Source organism: Corylus avellana, chromosome 4 (genome assembly GCF_965113065.1).
Source record: "Corylus avellana chromosome 4, dhCorAvel1.hap1.2, whole genome shotgun sequence".
NCBI classification, from domain to species: Eukaryota; Viridiplantae; Streptophyta; class Magnoliopsida; order Fagales; family Betulaceae; genus Corylus; species Corylus avellana.
The window spans coordinates 35,798,849-35,817,215 of record NC_142493.1 but is presented as its reverse complement, the minus strand read 5'-3'; the positions used below and the strand labels follow the sequence as shown (position 1 = coordinate 35,817,215).

At 37.5% G+C, this 18,367-nt stretch overlaps 2 protein-coding genes and 1 pseudogene across 3 annotated transcripts; 1 reads left to right on the top strand and 2 right to left on the bottom strand.

Annotated features, from left to right (window-relative positions):
* The first annotated feature begins 35 nt into the window (after positions 1–35).
* Positions 36–3,796, top strand: PNSL5 (cyclophilin 20-2). Its single transcript, XM_059589860.2, has 7 exons — positions 36–166; positions 307–516; positions 843–993; positions 1,112–1,200; positions 2,705–2,759; positions 3,063–3,148; positions 3,387–3,796. The coding sequence occupies exons 1-7, from the start codon at positions 143–145 to the stop codon at positions 3,537–3,539; spliced, it is 768 nt and encodes a 255-aa protein (XP_059445843.2). The 5' UTR covers positions 36–142; the 3' UTR covers positions 3,540–3,796.
* A 4,304-nt stretch (positions 3,797–8,100) lies between these two features.
* On the bottom strand, positions 8,101–11,501 carry LOC132178907 (ACT domain-containing protein ACR4). Its single transcript, XM_059591486.2, has 8 exons — positions 11,405–11,501; positions 10,938–11,263; positions 10,682–10,727; positions 10,476–10,590; positions 10,317–10,384; positions 9,121–9,720; positions 8,780–8,884; positions 8,101–8,688 (listed from the first exon to the last, which is right to left on the bottom strand). The coding sequence occupies exons 2-8, from the start codon at positions 11,009–11,011 to the stop codon at positions 8,338–8,340; spliced, it is 1,359 nt and encodes a 452-aa protein (XP_059447469.2). The 5' UTR covers positions 11,012–11,263; positions 11,405–11,501; the 3' UTR covers positions 8,101–8,337.
* A 5,187-nt stretch (positions 11,502–16,688) lies between these two features.
* On the bottom strand, positions 16,689–18,095 carry LOC132178936 (transcription factor TCP20 pseudogene; annotated as a pseudogene). The gene is made up of 2 exons (XR_015911931.1): positions 16,919–18,095; positions 16,689–16,825 (listed from the first exon to the last, which is right to left on the bottom strand). The product of XR_015911931.1 is annotated as a transcription factor TCP20 pseudogene (transcript).
* Positions 18,096–18,367: the final 272 nt, after the last annotated feature.

Sequence of the window (18,367 nt, the reverse complement as noted above, 5' to 3'; positions counted from 1 at the left end):
ACACCGTCTCTTGAACTAATCGTTCTTCTCCAACAACAACAACAGAACCCGCCCGACCCGTTTCATTTGGCTTATCACTCACTCACTCACCAGTCACCACCTTCCACTCCCCAAAACACACGCACACAAATTCTCTCCCTCGATGGCAGCTTCATTCACCACCCTCGTAAAACTCCCCTCTCTTCTTCTTTTGATTTTTCTATCTCTTTTTCCACGATTTCTCGGGAATCAAACAGAGATTGAGTTTCTAATTTCTTTTTCTTTTTTGTCATATCTCTCTCTGACTCGGTGTGCTTGGATTTGCAGTCAAATGTCGGGTCGCTCACGGGTCCACGAAGCGTGTACCAGATCGGGGCTACGAGTCCGACGTGTAATTCGGTCAGGCTTCGGAGATTTCCGTCGCCGTCGAGCTTCGTCTCCGGTTCCTTCCGAACAAGTACTCTCATATCTTCTTCGTCGAACGCCTATTCTCGGAGGAGACTTGGTATACTTACCTCGGTCCGGGCCAGTGCTGAGGTTAGGGTTTTCTTTCTGTGCAATTTCAGTTACTCTCCGTTTGCTTACTGCGAAAAACAAATAAGGAAATGTGGAGAAAAGAAACAAAAAGAACAGAAAAATAGAGCCTATGCCTCTGGTTTTCCGTAGTGTTTTTAAGATTACTTATCAAAAAATGTTATTCTGAATGAAAATCATTTAATCTCTACATTTTAGAGCGCTTTTCGAAATATATAAGATGGTTAAATTTAGACTTGTGAGAATGTTGTAGGTATTAAGAGTTTTAAATGTTGTAGAATTATGTGTAGTGACTTAGTGGGTTTTTCTTTTATTTATATGAATTTCAGGAAGCAACTTTGCAATCAATAGTTACCCAGAAAGTGTACTTTGATATAAGCATTGGGAATCCAGTAGGGAAGCTTGCTGGAAGGATTGTGATTGGGTTGTATGGTGATGATGTGCCCCAAACAGCGGAGAATTTCCGTGCCCTTTGCACAGGTTGTCTGATAAGATTCTCACTAATTGGGTTTTCTTGCTTTCTTTTAGTTTTCTGATTTGGTTGACCTTGAGATGCATTTACATTCAATCTAAATTCCCAACTGTGGATCTTGATTAGGAGAGAAGGGCTTTGGGTACAAAGGTTCCACATTCCATCGTGTAATCAAGGATTTCATGGTTCAAGGAGGGGACTTCGAAAAGGGAAACGTGGGTGTTTTCTCATACTTAAACATTCATAGTTCATTTACATTTCATATTTTGTGCAATGCAATGGTAGTTGCATTATAATTATCGTTAATTATTGTTGCTAATTGAATTGGCCAAAAATTTAAATAAGATTAATGAAATAAAATCAACCAATATGCCACATTTGTAGTTTGTTGGTCAATGTGAGAAGCATCTTATTGTGCTTTGTATAAAATGGTAAGATTCCGAGGTTTTAGAGAAGAACAAAGAAATTGAAATCAGCAGGTTCTTAAAGATGCCCTCTTATGTGCAGATAATTAGATGTGGCTATCGGACCTCTTTTGGTATTTTTACAGATGATGACTTGAACAAGCGTCCTATCTAGCTGAAAAATTAAGCTTCTTTCCAATGAACAATCTTGACCCATAAATTAGTTGTTGTAATGTCTTATATGGATATCGCTCGAGCATTTTTTTTTCTTGTGCAAAATATTTTTGATTTCCTTGCATCCCTCAAGTTAGCAATTGAATTTGAACCTTGGTAAATAATTTATACTGGGTTATGATAATTTGAAGCTCTAGTCATTTGCCACTTTGGTAATCTCTATATTTGCTCTTAAGGTGGAGAAACCACCCATTGTCATGCTAAATTGGTAGGCTGATATTAATGTCAGTACTAGGAAGAAATTGAGGAGTCTAATACTGCTGGACCTCTAACTCTATTCAGACTCTCTTGCTTCATTTAAAAGTGTGACCAACTCTTAAAGGAGAAGAACTTTTGCCTTTCTTTTAGACTTTTGAGGCTTGTTCGACTTATAAGACTCTAATCTAATAGCAACCACCTGTAAGAGACATCCAGTAGAGAGCCTTGTTTCTGTGGCCTTAATTTCTGACAAATCGTGTAGTATTAATTCGAGTTAGTGTGAAGTTTGTTAATTTCAAACATGTGACTTGTGTGCGTGTGTGCACATGTGAGTGCAATACATAAAGGTCAGGTGATAAGATATACATTAGCCCTGATAGAACTTTCAAAGGTTCCCCTGACAAAATATTTAAATCATGGGTTGGGAGTTATAACCTTGATACATGACAAAGTGTAAATTCTTATTGTAATCCGGTAGCAACGTGAGGTTCTTATGCTTAACTGAACACTCTGTCATTCCTACTTAGGGGCTGTTGGATGAATTTCTTTTTAGCTTTTAAGCTCTTTCTAAATGCTTGTCTACCCTTGGGTTGGGAGTTATAACCTTGATTCATGACAAAGTGTAAATTCTTATTGTAATCCGGTAGCAACATGAGGTTCTTATGCTTAACTGAACACTCCATCATTCCTACTTCTTAGGGGCTGTTGGATGAATTTCTAACTCTGAAGTTGAAAATTTCCTGGTGCCATCTTGTGTTCTGTTTCTGGAAGAGGAAAAAATCACTTTATTTTGTACCTGTTGGTTGTATTTTATTTGGGCGTTCAAGCTTGAACGTACAAGCAAATCCATCAACTAATTCTCCATAACTTAATTTTGCTGCAGGGAACTGGAGGCAAAAGTATATATGGCCGTACATTCAAAGATGAAAACTTTAAGTGTAAGTTAATTTCCACTTCTCATGTCACAGTTGCAGCAGGTTGGGACTCTCTGTCAATGGACACCCACCAAAGATCTTTACACGGTTGTGAAGGAGAAAAATTATGAAAAAGAAAACTTTATAAATTTTATTTTGGCACATTGCAATATTGTTTATAAAAGAAGAGTGCCTTGGTAGGGATTAATTGACTGGTGCTCTCTGTCGTGATAATATTTTTACTATGCCATCTCTTTCATTCTCATTTTTTTGTTTGTTTGTATATACTGTCACTGTGCCATTCCACAACTTAATGATGTTTTGCAGTGTCTCATGTTGGACCGGGAGTTGTTAGCATGGCAAATGCTGGCCCCAACACCAACGGGAGTCAATTTTTCATATGCACTACTAAGGTACCTAAATGTAGTTGAATGTTTCTAACATTCTATGTTGCTCTTATTAATTGGCTGATAAACTTCAAATGCTTTATTGTTTTATGTTCCTCTGTTCTTGTGCACCGGAATCCCTTATTTTATGGATAATAAAATACACATGCAGGCACTATAGTTTTCTCACTATGTGTTTGTTAGGAAATTAATTTCTGACAAATGTTCAAAAGATGTCATATTATGTTTATCTGGTGATTGGCAGACGTCATGGCTGGATCAAAGGCATGTTGTACTTGGTCAAGTCCTGGAAGGCATGGATGTTGTTAGGCTGATTGAATCACAAGAGACGGACCGAGGAGACCGTCCTAGAAAGAAGGTTGTCGTTGCGGAATGCGGTGAGCTTCCAATGGTCTGATGTGGGTATTTCTAGTTGTTTTATCTTCCCTTTGCTTCACTTGAGAACTTTTCAACTACTACGCCCAATTTAGAGGGCTTTTCTTTGGATGAGTTCTGCACTGAAGGAGAAAGGATTTTTGGTTTGTTTCAATCCCAGAAGATATAGAGTTCTAGAATTGGGTGTAACCAGATTAGAGAATTCTTGGCTGAAGGATGAGGGTCCTTGAATACAGTGGAATTTTTATGCATTAATGTACTCTTTGAATCAGATGGCAATGGGCTAATGTGTTATTGCCAATGCTGGCGGTATACTTTTAGTTTGCTTATGAGCGCTTTAGTTGATCTCATAACCCGCTGCTTTTGTTGGGGCTGGGCAGCGAGAAGTTCATTAAAGGGTCTAGGTGGTAGCTACTGAGACCCATTAGGGCTGTCTTTAGCTCCTTGCGACGTAAGAATCGCGCGTCCATCTAAAATTAAGTGGACCCTTTAATGGGTCTAATGGGCTGAGCTAGCTAGCTATCCTCTGCAGTTGACCGGTCCCAAGATTCGACTTAAAAATAGGGCACGTTTTACATGCGCAATGTTCCACATAAGATATTTATATGAGGTGTACTTTCTCTCCTGCAAGTTGGTTTTTGTTGCTTATATGCCCATTAACCCACTAAATTCTGGAAAGCTAATGCTAGTCCACGTGTATAGGATTGATACATAACATACCATAATTAATGGGTGCTACGAAGGTTCCTTTAGATACATAAATGGGTATGTTATTGTTAGGTTAATTTCTCGTACACGAGAGAGGGAGTGTGCCCACTTTCTAGATATGCTGCGCGTTTGTTGGGCTATTGTTGTTGAGATGGGGCCCTCCCCTTGTACCAATTAAATAAAGTTACGCCATCATTGAAGTTTCATCCATTCATTATCATTATTTTGCTGACACCCTTCTCACGCAGCCTTATTGTCACCATCATAATCATTTTTGGAATATGAACATTTATCATTTAAGTAGTGATTTTTGGCATACCGGCGTGCTTGAATGGTAAGCACGCCAGTGTTAAAATATTATAAAATATTATTAAAATAATATTTGAATAGCAAAAATATATTTTAACTCCGGGGTGCTTATTGATCAAGCATGCCGGTGTGTCAAAAATCACTACTCCTCCTATCATTCATATGCATATTTATATTATTTTATAATAACAATGTGAAATATGCTATCCACACCTCTTCTTTTGAAAATATGTTAAAAATACTGATATTTTGGTATCACTTATAGAGAAAGTTGTGAGATGAATAATCGGAATTGGCAATTTTCAACTCGGATTGTAGTCATCCCGATTGCAATTAGGGAAGGCTATCAATGGGGTTGAGTAATGTCACACGCTCTCACTTTCTTATTCTTATTTTTACACTTCTTAACGAGATTTTTTAAAATATTATTAAATTTTGGTCAAATAATAATTTTAAAAATTATGGCAAAGAGAGAGTTTGAGTGTATAATATATCTCACAGGGTTTACCTATTCGAGTAGCCCAAAATTGTTTGGGTACACAGGTTCTATTAGAGACATGTCATAGTTACAAAGAATCTCTTATAATACTAATTACAGGAATCCCGATCCATGGTATATAGGATTACCTTACCATAAATAGGCAAATCAACATCTGTAATCTTTTTTCCTTCTTTTCTTAGTCTGCCACCAAGGTTTTTAAGAGAGTTAATCTCTTGGCACATTCTGTTGCCAAATGGGCTATTTCTCATCATTATTATAGAAGTATTCCCACTTCTCTTTCTTTTTTATCCTATGTAAGAATCAAAAATGGAAAAGATTCTCCTTAATCCCCTTTCCCATTTATCATATTGTTAACTAGAAAAAAAAAAAAAAATGCAAGAGAAAATTGTACATCTAGCCCTGCATAGTGGGACAGAGAAAATAAATGGAGAAATCTCGTATAGGAGCCACCACATTAGTTTACTCTTCGTTTGTTATTTGGTTTTATTTTTTCTTATTGAAAAAAAATATTTTGATGTGACATAAAAATAAAAATAGTTTTTAACATTTTATGTATGTTTTTATAATTTATGTTGTTTGTTTAAAAAAAATTAAAAAAAGAAAAAACAAAAAGGGAGATTTTTTTTTTTTTTTTTTTTTGAATTAAAGCCGGAAGCTAGACTTCAATCATATAAATGATAAATGATAGTGAAAAGGTAACTCTATAATTGATATAAATGATTGAGGAAAAGTTACTCTATAAAAGTTTCTCATTCAAACAAGTCTAGACTCCAATCATATAAATGATCCAGGGAAAGTTGCTCTATAAAATAGGATAAGACTACCCTTTTTTTCTTTTTTTTCTTTTTCCTTTTTTTAAGTAAGACTACATTTTTGGCTTTTCTTGATTCAAAACTTTTTATCGCATGCAAAATGCCTTACTTATGCACTTGCGTGGCACCAATCAACACGTGCTAGATGCAAGCGCAGGAAGTAGGCGGTGAGCACGACCGTAGCAGACTTCAATGTCATAAATTGACGATGATAAGACTGGCCTGGTAGGAATTCAGCTCCAGACGTGCTTCGAGGAGGATTCGATACGATACCGACCACGTGACTATGGTGAACCATAAAAAGGAGATCCAACTCGGTTACTGTACAAACGGGGTAGAGACTAGAGAGGGAGGGATCAGCAAGATTCTCACAAACTTTTTTTTTTTTTTTTTTAACACTGAAATGCTTGAAAAATGTGGCATGTTATTGAGATAACTAAAAAAAAATTAATGTGACATATTATCAAAGTAACTAAAAAGAATTATAACTTTCTCTTTACTTTTATAGAGACTCTTCTTCACAAAATTAAAAAATAATTTTTTATTCAAAACTTTTTAACAATATAAAAAATAAAAACTTAATAAAAATATGCTCAATTCTCAACTAGAACATATCACATTTTTAATAAGTGATATTTTTCAAACATTTCAATATATAAAAGGACAAAAAAATTTACATAATTTAAAATTTTATTATTTTTTTAATATTGTAAAAGATCCTAATTGAAAAAGAAGAGCGAGAGGGCCAGCAAAGTAAGTGGCCTCGACATAAAACAGGGGCAGGGCCCCACGTGTACTGGCGGCTGTTGTGTAGCTGAGATTTTGACACGTGTAAGGCAAGGCCTCAATCGGTGAGGGGCAAGACATGTGGGCGTGGAGATGCGTGATGGCCCCTCCCTCCGTATGGAGATTTTGTCGGTGGACTTTTCAAAGCAAAAGTCTAAATTACAAAATCATTGAGGTCATCATCATCCTATCAAATTAATTGGTGCCTAATTAATTGATCATCAAGATTTTGTGTTTTTGTCTTAGTGTCTTCATTCTTTGTTTCTTCTTATTTATTTTTTCTTTTAATTTGTAAAGCTTGAATTGTCATGGTGTTCATGTCAATTTGTTTGCCTATCAAGAGAAATTTGTCGTGTTTTATGTCGACAGATTATTTAAGTTCTAATAATTGAGTTCCTTATCCCATCATTCTTCTTAATTTAAGTCTAAATCTTATCGGTTGGGTAGGCAAAAGAGCATAGGGCTGCAAATTTGGGTTTGTAGTCTATTTAAAAAACGTGCGAATTTACAAAAAAAAATATCAATTTGAAAACGTAATTATTGAAAATATGATTTTTATGGTGACATACTTATTCCAGAACAAGTCTACTGTGTTTAGTGGTTGTCATGTAAATGGTCACTCTCTTGTACTTGAAACAATAATTAAAACCATAAAGCAGCACTTGTGATATAGAAGAAAAGCATCCAATTGAAACTAATCTAAAGTTTCAAAAGCATATCTTAGACAACTATGAAATAGCACAACTCTAAAAACGAAAGCTAATAATCAAAATGTTGAAAACATTGTATAATTTTGTCCTGGATTTAGCAAGTGGCCGGGATCAAACAACTTGTATTGGTAAAATATTACAATAAAGAACAAAGCAGCACAATATACAAATGGAAGGGATGGGGATTGTTTATTGTTTATGCAGGGGACAATATCGTTGTACGAGATTCCAATGGCTAATAGAAGTTGGTAAAGAAAGTAGTGAAAGTGATAACTAGCTCTCACACCACTCACGCCACATGGAGGAGTGCAGAGAGTTGAAAAGGTTACTGGCTCAGTAGTGACCTTACCTGGCTCAGTAGTGACCTTACCTACCATAGCACTAGCTGCCACTTCAAACAAATGCCGAGAATGAAAGCTACTTGAGAAGAACTTTTGCACATCATGACATCAATCTATCTCATCACACTCCCTCTATTACAATCTTCAATAGCAACAATTCAATCTCGGCGGCGCCTCATTTCAGAGGATTCAGGGGATCGGGGAGGTTGGTTCCCTTGATGATTAATTTAATCTATTTTTTTTATATATATATATTGAGTAAGATGTTTTTTAAGCCCCCGTTTTCTCATTTTTACATGTCATTTTCTGCTTAAGCACGCACTTATCTGGCCCTTTTACAGAAGCCACAATAAAGAAAAAGAAGAATCTTTGGAAGTAATAAAGCAGTTGCAGAGCACTTGAAGACCAAAGTATGCAAACAAAACAAGGAAAGGAATATACATTGACCAAAAAAATGCAGCTAAGAAATTAATTCTATATACAGGAAACTTTACAAGTTGAAAGGTTGCAAAAGGTTGAGGCCTGACCAAAGATCAACATGGGATTCTAAAAGGACAACCTACAACTACACTGACATTACTTAATACTTACAGTTACAGGCATTGGACAGAGCACCTTTTTGTTTTCTTTACCCTAATTAACTGCTCAACACTCAAGAACATGACTTTATCAAACCCAAGGTGTATAGGAACTTCTCTGATCTGGAACGGAAAAGGTCACCCAGAGAGAACCTCCCACTCCCACTCTCCTGGGGTGGAGATTTCAAATACGCATCGTCCTTCACGTGAAGTATTGTCAACCCAATCTCTTTACGGACTGCCTCAATTATTTCACTCTTCACCGGATTTCCTGATGCATCAGTCACATAAAAACTATTTACCGCCTGGGAACCCCTGGTCGTGACCTCGGCTCGAGTAACCGATAGACCGTTTTCTCTGAATATACGAGTCACGTCAGATAGAAGGCCAATTCTGTCTTCGCCGCAAAGTTCTAGCCGTATACCCTGTATGGTATGAATATGCATTAACATCAAAATAACACATTGAAAAGTACTAAAAACTTGCATCGAATTAAATTACCCTGTGTGTCTGTACCTCAGAAGTTCGCCTCTTGATAGCAGCCTCCAAGCAATTAATTAGCCTTTGCCTCTCTGCTTCAGAACTAATAGGACATCCATCCGAATGCCTGATGTAATATTCCTATGGAAGGAATGAAAAAACTCAAATGAGGCTCTTTACATCAGAGCTGTACGTGAAGTAAACTTCAAGAGACAAATGAATTTTGACAGCAATGTAAAAACGAATAAATTATTTATCTTTGAATACAATCGAGAATAGCGTTTCACTTAGAAAGCCAATGTTTTCAACATAGTTGTTGTAAAGCAAAAAACCAACAAGAAGAGCAAACAAAGCAATTCAAAGAAATTAAAGTGAACCTGATAAGCCTCGGGTCCTTCAGCAATGACAGTTGCATGGTATACCACATATTGCATATCCGTCAATGTGCACACAGTATCAAATAATAGCTTAGGACGGTCAGGGCACCTCAAGTTCACAACAGTATATCCCTTATCTGCACAATTCTCTACAGTTACAGAAACTTTGCTCTTCTCATTGGTTGACATAGAATCTGTATCATCCATATCATAATCGCGATCAGCATACATCATTTGATGCAGCCTCCGTTCCTTATGAGTGGAACCCACAGAAACAGCAGTGTTGGCACTTCGTTTATCTCTATCTCCTTTTAACACATACAGAAGAAGTTGTTTGATCTTAGCAAGACGATCAGGATTTTCAATTGGCAATCCAGTTGCATCGTCAGTGATGTAAACAACTGATGCCATTCTTGAATTGTGGGTCCAGACTTCTGCAGCTACCACATTACATTTGAGGTCAGCAAGAACAGCAAAAACCTCCGAAAGCAGGCCTGGCCTGTCTCTGCCAGTCAATTCAATTGTTGTGTGTTCCATGGCAGCTTGGACGCCCACAGACCTTCTCAAGGACCGGAAGCTGCGTCTCATAGGTCCAAGTGACTGTGACATGTAAAATTAACCATCAACATGACTTGGAGTTCGCATGGCTCCACACAGAATGTTGCTAAAAGATTATAGTATATACATATAAGACAGCAACCACTGATCCTTCTTTGATGGTCCATCCATTATCTACTCGTTGATGAAATTAATTGGGGATGGTGATTAAAGTAAAAGGCCTTGTAGCTAGCCATTGGAGGCTTCTATACACTTCTCTGCTTCTTTTTTTTGGGTGGGGGAGAGCAGGGTTATGAAGTCTCTTTAAATTGATCTTTTAACCGTGCATAAAAACTTCTATTATTAATTTCATTAAAAAAAAAAAAAAATTCTATTACTCGAAACGGGGATAAATATACCAAGGCTAATGATGACATTAATTTGAAAATTTTGCAGGACTCCACAAACCCATTCAATACAGTAACTAGAAACACTGTAGAAATTACCTACCAAGTTCTTCCTAGAAGCATATCAATATAAACCCCATTTAGAATTCCGACTATGACACTAACATCTCCAGCTCTAAGGTAATTATTTCTTAAGCACTTCATAATTGACATAAATAAAATGTAAACCAGAATCTGGTTTTGCAGATCTACCTGTTGAATCTGCTCAGCGATATCATCTTCAAACAGCTTGTTCCCTTTTTGATCAGTGACATGAAATACTGCAAAGAACAAACGGAAGCAACAAGAGGTAATCACAAGCCATAGTTTCAAGGTCTTATATATATATTAATTTGCGGATCAGAAACTAACCATCCATGAACCATTCCCCATCTGAAGAAATGTAAGCTCGACGAATTATGAGATTCAAGTCTATCAGAACTTGAACCAACTCTAACAAACTACCACGCCTATTTGCACTATCAACCTGAGAATTCACAATATTCATTGTATCAGAGTGACGTTCTTGAATCGCATACAATATAATCCAAAAGAATTCAGAGAATTCAATGAAATACCTTAATCAAAGTGGCTGTCCTGCTCGAGGCATTATCAATTGTAACCCTGCAAATTCCATATTAACAAGGAACAAAATCACGATCCCATGTTTCCAAAACCGTCAAGCTCGAACCTTTCGGCTCAAGAAATGAAAATTAAAGAAAAAGAAAACAACCAACCACCTCAATTCCACAAAAACAAGACCAAATTGGCACAAAATGGAACCCCAACAAACATAAAGAAATGACAAAAGTAATACAGAGTGAAAGGTGGTACCTTGGAGGGTTCATTCGAATCACAAGCTTCTCAAATTCGTCATCCATGGCGAGAGGAGAAGACCAACAATCCATTTGGAAACGAAACTCGGAAAAACAAAGCAGAGAGTGTTTGAAAGAGAGGCAGTCTGAGAGAGGGATGAGAGTATCTTTCTCCCCCAGAATCTCTGCTCTATCTTTAATTTATTGTATTTGATCTCTCTTTCTTTCTCTCTCTCTCTCTCTCTCTCTCTCTGAGTTTTCTGGCACTTTCTTTTGGCCTTTGGATTCTGATTTCTGAATCGGGCTTGTGGTTGTGTGTTGGTTGGGTGGTGGTGGCTCTTTTAGCTGGACGAAGAGTTTTTGGAGGGACATATAACAAATTAACAATTACCCAACAAAATAAAAATAAAAAAATAAAAAATAGAAAATAGAAAAGAGAAGAGAGGCGCATGGATGCGGCTATCATCTGGGTCCCACCCCACTCACCCCGTTAACATCTGGTCGTCTCTAGGGTTTGTGTCAATTTCAGAGGGCGGCTCAATGTTCGTTCCGCCTTTTGGTTGGGACCTTGGGGAGTCTGTTTTTAGCTTCTCTTTGGGGGCTCTTCTTCTTCTTTGCTTCATTGATTCATTCTGCACTGCCCCATGCCATGTGGGTCTTGTTTGGTAATATAGGTACCCTATGTTTAATTAAAGCCACCCTAAAACCAACTTTCATTCTGTATCATCAAGTACTATCTAATGGAATCTAGTAAGATTTTGCTTTGCTTTCTGGGGACCCCTTTTTGTTTTAGGAAACATGTATCGCATTTATCATCTTCAAAATCCAGCAGGATTCTTGTTTGGCTTAATAAGTAACTGTTGCCATGCCTCCAAACTCCCACATCTCTCATTTTTTTTGGCACTATTTCACCTTCTCTCTCTCTGATCTCTCTGTTATCACCATTTTCTTTCTTTCTTTCTTGGGTCTGGCTGTATTGATTGATTGATTGATCACATCCCTCTCTTATATTGTAGCTTTTTCTTCTTTTTTTTTGGTAATCCGTACTAATAGTCACACAAACGCACGGAAAAAAAGATAAAAAGGAATCTGCTTGAGGTGGATCTTAGAATATGAATGTATTTAAGAATTCGCCCTACTTTTTATTATTTATCATCTACCTGGAGATAAGGTGATCCATCTCAGCTCCTCGTTGGTGAAAGGAATACTATATATTATTTCTTTACAGAAAGTGGTGGGAATCCGCTCAATATTATATATTGCGTGGGAGATGGAAGTTCAAAAACTTCTGGGGTCCAGCAGTGGCTTGTAAGTATATAACCAATAATTGCTATGCCATTCTCCCATTGTCTACACCGTTTGATCAAGTACTACAAAAATCCCTCGGTGTTCTATGCTTGTGAAAGAAGTAGCTGTTCAAAAATAGGCTTTATTTGGAATTGGGTCATATATTCTTAACCACCCACAAGTCCCTCTAGTGTCCAATAGACAAGTGCAAGATATTTCAGGTGCTGGTCAAACAAACGCATACATCAATGAAAAAAAAAAAAAAAAAAACACAACGGATGGGGAGAATGAAGAACACCATAATGAGGACGGCAGAATGGACCGTGCATACGCAATTAATGCCACTTGCCATGACTGCTTGTCCAGCACATGATAGGCACATGGAAGAGACAGAGGGGGTAGACAGTATACTCAATGTTTTTAACGTTTGTTTTGATAAAAATTATTTCTACATTTCTAAGATAGTTTTGTAAAGCTATTTTTAGGCATTATGGGAAGAATGATGAAGCAGGGCGAGCTGCAGGCCTAATGCAAGAGAGAATGAGCGGTTTCTATTGAGTTTGCCTAGCATTAGCCTGTTCTCGATCACACATGCACAAACAAACTTTTGGGGTTAGCATCTTATTAAAGCTAAAAAATGTCTCGAGGCTTTTGTCTTTCGCACGCTATTTACAACTTTACTTATTATTCATTTTTTATTTTATGCCAAATCCATGGAAATGTGAATTTTCTTTTTCCTTTTTTGTGATATGAAAGTAAGCAGAGAGAAGAGAAAGGATAGGAGACAAGATCATATCCGTACCTGGCTGGATAGATTGTTAGAACCACCTGCCAAGGCTACATTGACATGTGATTGGGGCTTCTTTTCCCACAAAAGATGTAAAAGCATGGAATTGCATTTTTGTATGCCAACCAACATAGTGCCTCATATTGGAGTAGGGACTTGGCTTGGTTTCAGTTGTAACTAAATTGTGGGAATTGGGTAACAAAACACAAGAAATGTGTATCCCAATTTCGTGTGTCTATATATAATAGAACATAAGAGACATGTTCCAATCCCAATAAATTGAACGGAGTTCAGACCCAAGCCAAATCCTTTGAACAAATCCAAAATTGAGTGATTAATTATGCCCACTTTTACCAAAAATAGTATTAATAGGGGGGGAGGGTTATCACTTTACCAATTCATCTCAACACAAAAATAAATTTTACAAAAACATATGTTTTTTAAACACAAAAAGCACTCCTAAAATGCATTAAAGTCAATATTTATAGGTCAAGATGAAGTAGGACTATATGCTAGCCACACAAGTTTCTGAAAATGATTTTTTCGTCCTGCTATGTTAGACATGAGTAGTTTCTTCACCTGATTCCTAGGACAAGATAACACCTACAGTAACATCAACAACAATAATGTAGGACTAATAATAATAATCTTTTGCATTAATTCATGCGAATCTTTTTGGGTGCCACATGAAAATGACTAAAGATACGAAACAATCCTCCAAAGAGGTAGGAAAGAGTCCCAGACTTCCAGGGCTAAATGGGTTGGAATTAGCTATAATTTCTTTTCCTGATTACACCTTGCCTGATCAAGAGCTTCCTACGATTGTTCGCTCAATAGAAAATTTTCCCAGTTACAAGAATCCCAATCCAGGCCAAACACCACAAAAAAAAAAAAAAAAAAAAAAAAAAAAAAAAATTGCCTAATTTGATGATTAAACTCTTGATTTGGCAGATTGTGAAGACCCAAGCCCCTTGGAAGACCATCCACGATGTAGGCGAGGGGTGATGCCAGATGGGGTGGGTACAAATTCCACTACTTTACCATCACATCAATGGCACAGTGGCCATACATACATATGTACATACATATATTTTACCATCTAATTCTTGCTTGGTGTGAATGGAATGGGATCCTCTCTAGTCCATTTTAAATTAGGGAATCCAGTTCATGATTAGGATCTCTTTAAAGAGATCCAACGACTATAAAAATGTCATGTGTTCCACTTATTAAAAAATAATAAAATACTATTTAATATATATATTTTTAAAATAAAATGATAAAATAATATAATTATTTTTATTTTTTGATATTGCCCTCGGGGGTGGGGTGGTTGGACCATCCCTAGGGCCACTGTTTGGCCTGCGAGTGCGGCCACCCCCAAGGGCTTTCATATTTTTTTTGGATTTAGCCATTGACCATGGTTCTCTAAGAGCCATGAGGTGGCCGAAGCCACCTTCAGGTCAAACAGTGGCTCTTGGAGTTGTCGCTATATCAAAAAACAAAAATAATTATATCATATTATTTTTTATTTTTTTAAAAATATTAAAAAATATTTTATTAATTTTTAATAAGTGAGACATGTAACATGTTGAATCTCTTAAAAAAAAAAAAAAAAAAAAAGAGGACCGAGAGGATCCATTCAGGCGAGGATCCCATTCCGGTGGGAATGGCCATCCATATAATAACAAGCACGTTTAATAGGAATTTTGTTTCCGTTATAAATTGCATGGTCATGATTTGTTTGCAGTCCGTACAAGTTGGCCATGTTGGAATCCACGCAGTTGTGATACCAACCAATCAATCATGCTCGAAAACCGAGTCTCAGGACCCTTGGATGTACCTGGGTCGGATTTCTTTTCGGGTGGTCCTAGATTTCCCTCAATTGGACCACCTATGCTTCTGCTTTCTCAACCACCTATTTGGCCCACTTGCACCACCCTTCCCTATCTCTTCAACCCTAAACCATTCACGACTTGAAGATAACACCATACATCCGGTCCACTGCAGACTGCAGTATAAATCCCCGCCTCTCATGCTCCCGATTGATTTTACAATAAAGCCCAAAGATAGACAATAACTTTTCCCGATCACAGTGATGAAAATCACAAAGCCTATTGAAACAAATCCTCTCCCCTCCTTAAAACGGTTGAGATTTCTCTGTTGTAAATTGCCATAAATTGCATACTCTCATAAGGATCGGAGAAGATCCGGATATTAAAGCTTATGGGTGCATAAGATCTTATTCGATATGCATGGTCTTTGGGGTTTGACGGGTTAAAAGTTCGATTTAAAACAAAATTGTGTAAAAATGTATTGTTTGAAAGTTCGTTTTAAAAAAAAACAAAAATTAGGTTTGAAAATGTAAAAAAATGTGTTGTGCATTATTCAAAAACGCTCAATTGTTTTTTTATTCTACAACTATTTTATAATACTGATATAACATTCCTTGGATTAATCATTATTAAAAAAAAAAAAAATCGAAGATTAGTTGAAAATTGCAATGTCAATATTGTAAAATAAAATTAAGGTGTATAACATTACTTCTTCCATTGTCAACCCTTTCTTGGGTTGGGCTTGGTTTAGGATGGTTTTGGTTGTGGGCCTGTCTGTGGCAATGGGTAATTGGATAAGAGACTGAGATAGACCTTTGCTAAAAGTTACGGGCTAGGTGCTGGTGTTGGGAAACTCAATTTGAAGGGTCCCAACATTTCTACACAAGCAAGGTATTATTTCTAGATGGGTCTGTAAAAAATATGTCCACCGTGTATGCTCATCCACTTGATCAAAATTTCTGTGTCTCTCCCTCTCTCGCTTTCTATCACAGGGAGTAGAATCATGACGGAAATGGGATTTGTAAGGAAAGGGTTTGTTGGGTTTATGGGCCAGCAACCCCACATAACCGAGATACTAAGCCCATCTAGCTCAAACATGGCTCTCTAACTCGGGTAAAGGGAGCTTTTTGGTCTCTACCAAAACCTTACCCTATTTCACAATCATCAACTTCTTTTTCTTTGAATACATTATTGATTTAAGCATCAGAGAGTTGCATTCATCTACTTCTTCTTTCAGTGCATATGGGAACATATTTCAAAACATTATGCTTCATTGCTTGGTTTTTTCTTTTTCTTTTTTTCTCTTTTGCACGTGGGGTGGGAATTGATCTTCGATGCGAAAAAAAAGGGGTTCTAACAGGGTTGATCATAGTAATCTCCGAAGGGGTTATCTGGACCGATGATAATGTCTTGCTCTGGTATACACTGTTTGTGGGCTCAGTTGGGGTGAGTATTTTCAACATGACTACATGTGTCATGCTGCTGAGTAATTTGGGACTCATCAAAGGTTGACAACAACTGTTTCCCAAAAAGTTGTACCGATATTTATGCGTTCGTATAGGAAGCAGATCTTTTAAGGACAAAAAACACTACGGTTGGATTCTTGGAAGTACTTTTTCTTTTGTTAAACAAGTAAAGATAAAGAAAGAAAGAAAGAAATGTCTTGTTCAACTTGGAAGCAACAAAAGGTATCCAAGAAAATATGCATTTGAAGAGCAGAAAATAAAGATATCAAATAGCAAACCCACTCTTCAACTAACCAGTAGGATGAGGAATTGCTGCCTTGTTCAAACTGGAAAAACATCAAGACAGCAGCACTCTTCTATTTCTATAGCTTAGGCTTATATGGCTATACTCTTTCAAAAACGGATCAACTTTCAATTGATATATGTAAGAGAACATGAGAAAGTTCCTAGCTGATAGAACAACATTGGTAAACAATAATATTACACCTCAAAATCAAAGCAAACCTCCAAACATTGCTCTGTCCGTAGTTCATCCCTGCATGTGATAAACCACAAGGAATGATTAATTACAGGTAGCTAGCTACTCAGACGCAAGAACATTTGAAGAGCTAGAGAGAGAAAGCAAAACCTGATTTTGCAGACAAGGATGAAACTTTTTGTATTATAAAGAAGAGAAATCCTGCGAATGAAAAGCAAAACCCAACACACTAAAATACTGAATTGAATTCCCAACTCTCTCTCAATTATACATTTCAAACACTCATCTATTCAGATTCAGGCAACAAACCATAATAGTCTACTCTGCTTCTTAGTCTTAGCTATCCTACTTGTAATGACCAATTTCCATCTTAAAAGCTCTAATTCTTCTACTGCCTTGACCCTTCAGAATCATCCTTGTCAGAAGGCTCCTGGTGTTGATTCAAGGAAACTTCATCGCCTCGGCTCTGTTCCATCTGTCGGTAAATCTGGCTCAAAGCTTGAGAATTCAGCATCCCAATATGACCATCCTGCGAAAGCCCAAGCTCCAAACCAGGGACCTGCCGGTTATTTCCACTCATAAATGTGGAAAAGCTCAATGGACCCAGATTCATATTAGGAAATTCAAACCCATGAAACCCATATTTAGGAAAGAAATTCGAGTTATCGCCGCCGAAATTCAACGATGACTGGCTTGAATTGTGAAGAAACCCTGACCCAATTCCACTGATAGAGGGCCACATCCCACTTGACACGTGAGGTTTACCCAAGTTTCCGCTCATCATTGTCCAATTGGCCCTACCGCCGGCCCCAACAACACCTGGTCCTAGCCCTTCCATCTTTGTGTGCAAGCCTGCTGAAACAGAAATCCCCTGTTCAGAAACAGAGGCCCCTGCAGCTGCCAGAGCCGAAGCTGGAATAGTCCCACTACCAGTTGCAGCTATAATTGACGGTTCTGCTTGCTGTAAGAGCCACTGAATTGTTTCACCGTCGGACTTGTGACCCAATTCTCTGGTCAATTGGAAGACCCTGGCTGCGCAAAGAGCTGGCATCCTTATTCTTCTGCCTCTACCATCCACTTTCTTGTGCCTGTCTTTGGTGGAGCTTCTCTTGGGAGCTAACTGCTTCTTGCTATCATCTTTGTTTGCAATCATAATTTGGAAGTCCGTGACTTCGGCAGGCTTGCTCTCTGCCATGTGTGCTTTTTGGGGAGAGGATTCAAGAAAGGAGGCACCTCTGACCTCTTCTCGATGGTGATTTCAGCCCTTGGGTTCCAAGAGAACAGGGCCGAGATGGGGCCTCTATGATTGAAGAAGGTGACCTCAAAAGCCTTTGATGACCTTTCAATGTCATTTGTCGATGGAATTTAGTTTCGTGTTCAAAAATTCAAACCATAATAAAAATTTAAATTGAATTGAAAGATAATACTCTACTACTTTTCTAACTCTCTCTCTCTCTCTCTCTTCCTCCCTTAATTGTTAAGATAAAATAAATGATTAGACCACATAGTGGGTATCATTTACTTAATCCTTATGTTTGAATATGAGATTGACATGATGATGCTGCCCCTCTTATTCAAAAGTATATCTATTACATTCTA

What these genes read in the sequence shown, in the direction of transcription:
- PNSL5 (XM_059589860.2), top strand. Translation starts at nt 143, where the DNA reads ATGGCAGCTTCATTCACCACCCTC. An exon ending in CAGCTTCATTCACCACCCTC is followed by an intron (nt 167 to 306) that starts GTAAAACTCCCC and finishes TTGGATTTGCAG; the next exon opens with TCAAATGTCGGGTCGCTCAC. An exon ending in TTTTCATATGCACTACTAAG is followed by an intron (nt 3,149 to 3,386) that starts GTACCTAAATGT and finishes GGTGATTGGCAG; the next exon opens with ACGTCATGGCTGGATCAAAG.
- LOC132178907 (XM_059591486.2), bottom strand. Translation starts at nt 11,011, where the DNA reads ATGGATTGTTGGTCTTCTCCTCTCGCCATGGATGACGAATTTGAGAAG. An exon ending in ATTCGAATGAACCCTCCAAG is followed by an intron (nt 10,728 to 10,937) that starts GTACCACCTTTC and finishes TGGAATTTGCAG; the next exon opens with GGTTACAATTGATAATGCCT. An exon ending in TCAAGAGGCGAACTTCTGAG is followed by an intron (nt 8,689 to 8,779) that starts GTACAGACACAC and finishes CATACCATACAG; the next exon opens with GGTATACGGCTAGAACTTTG.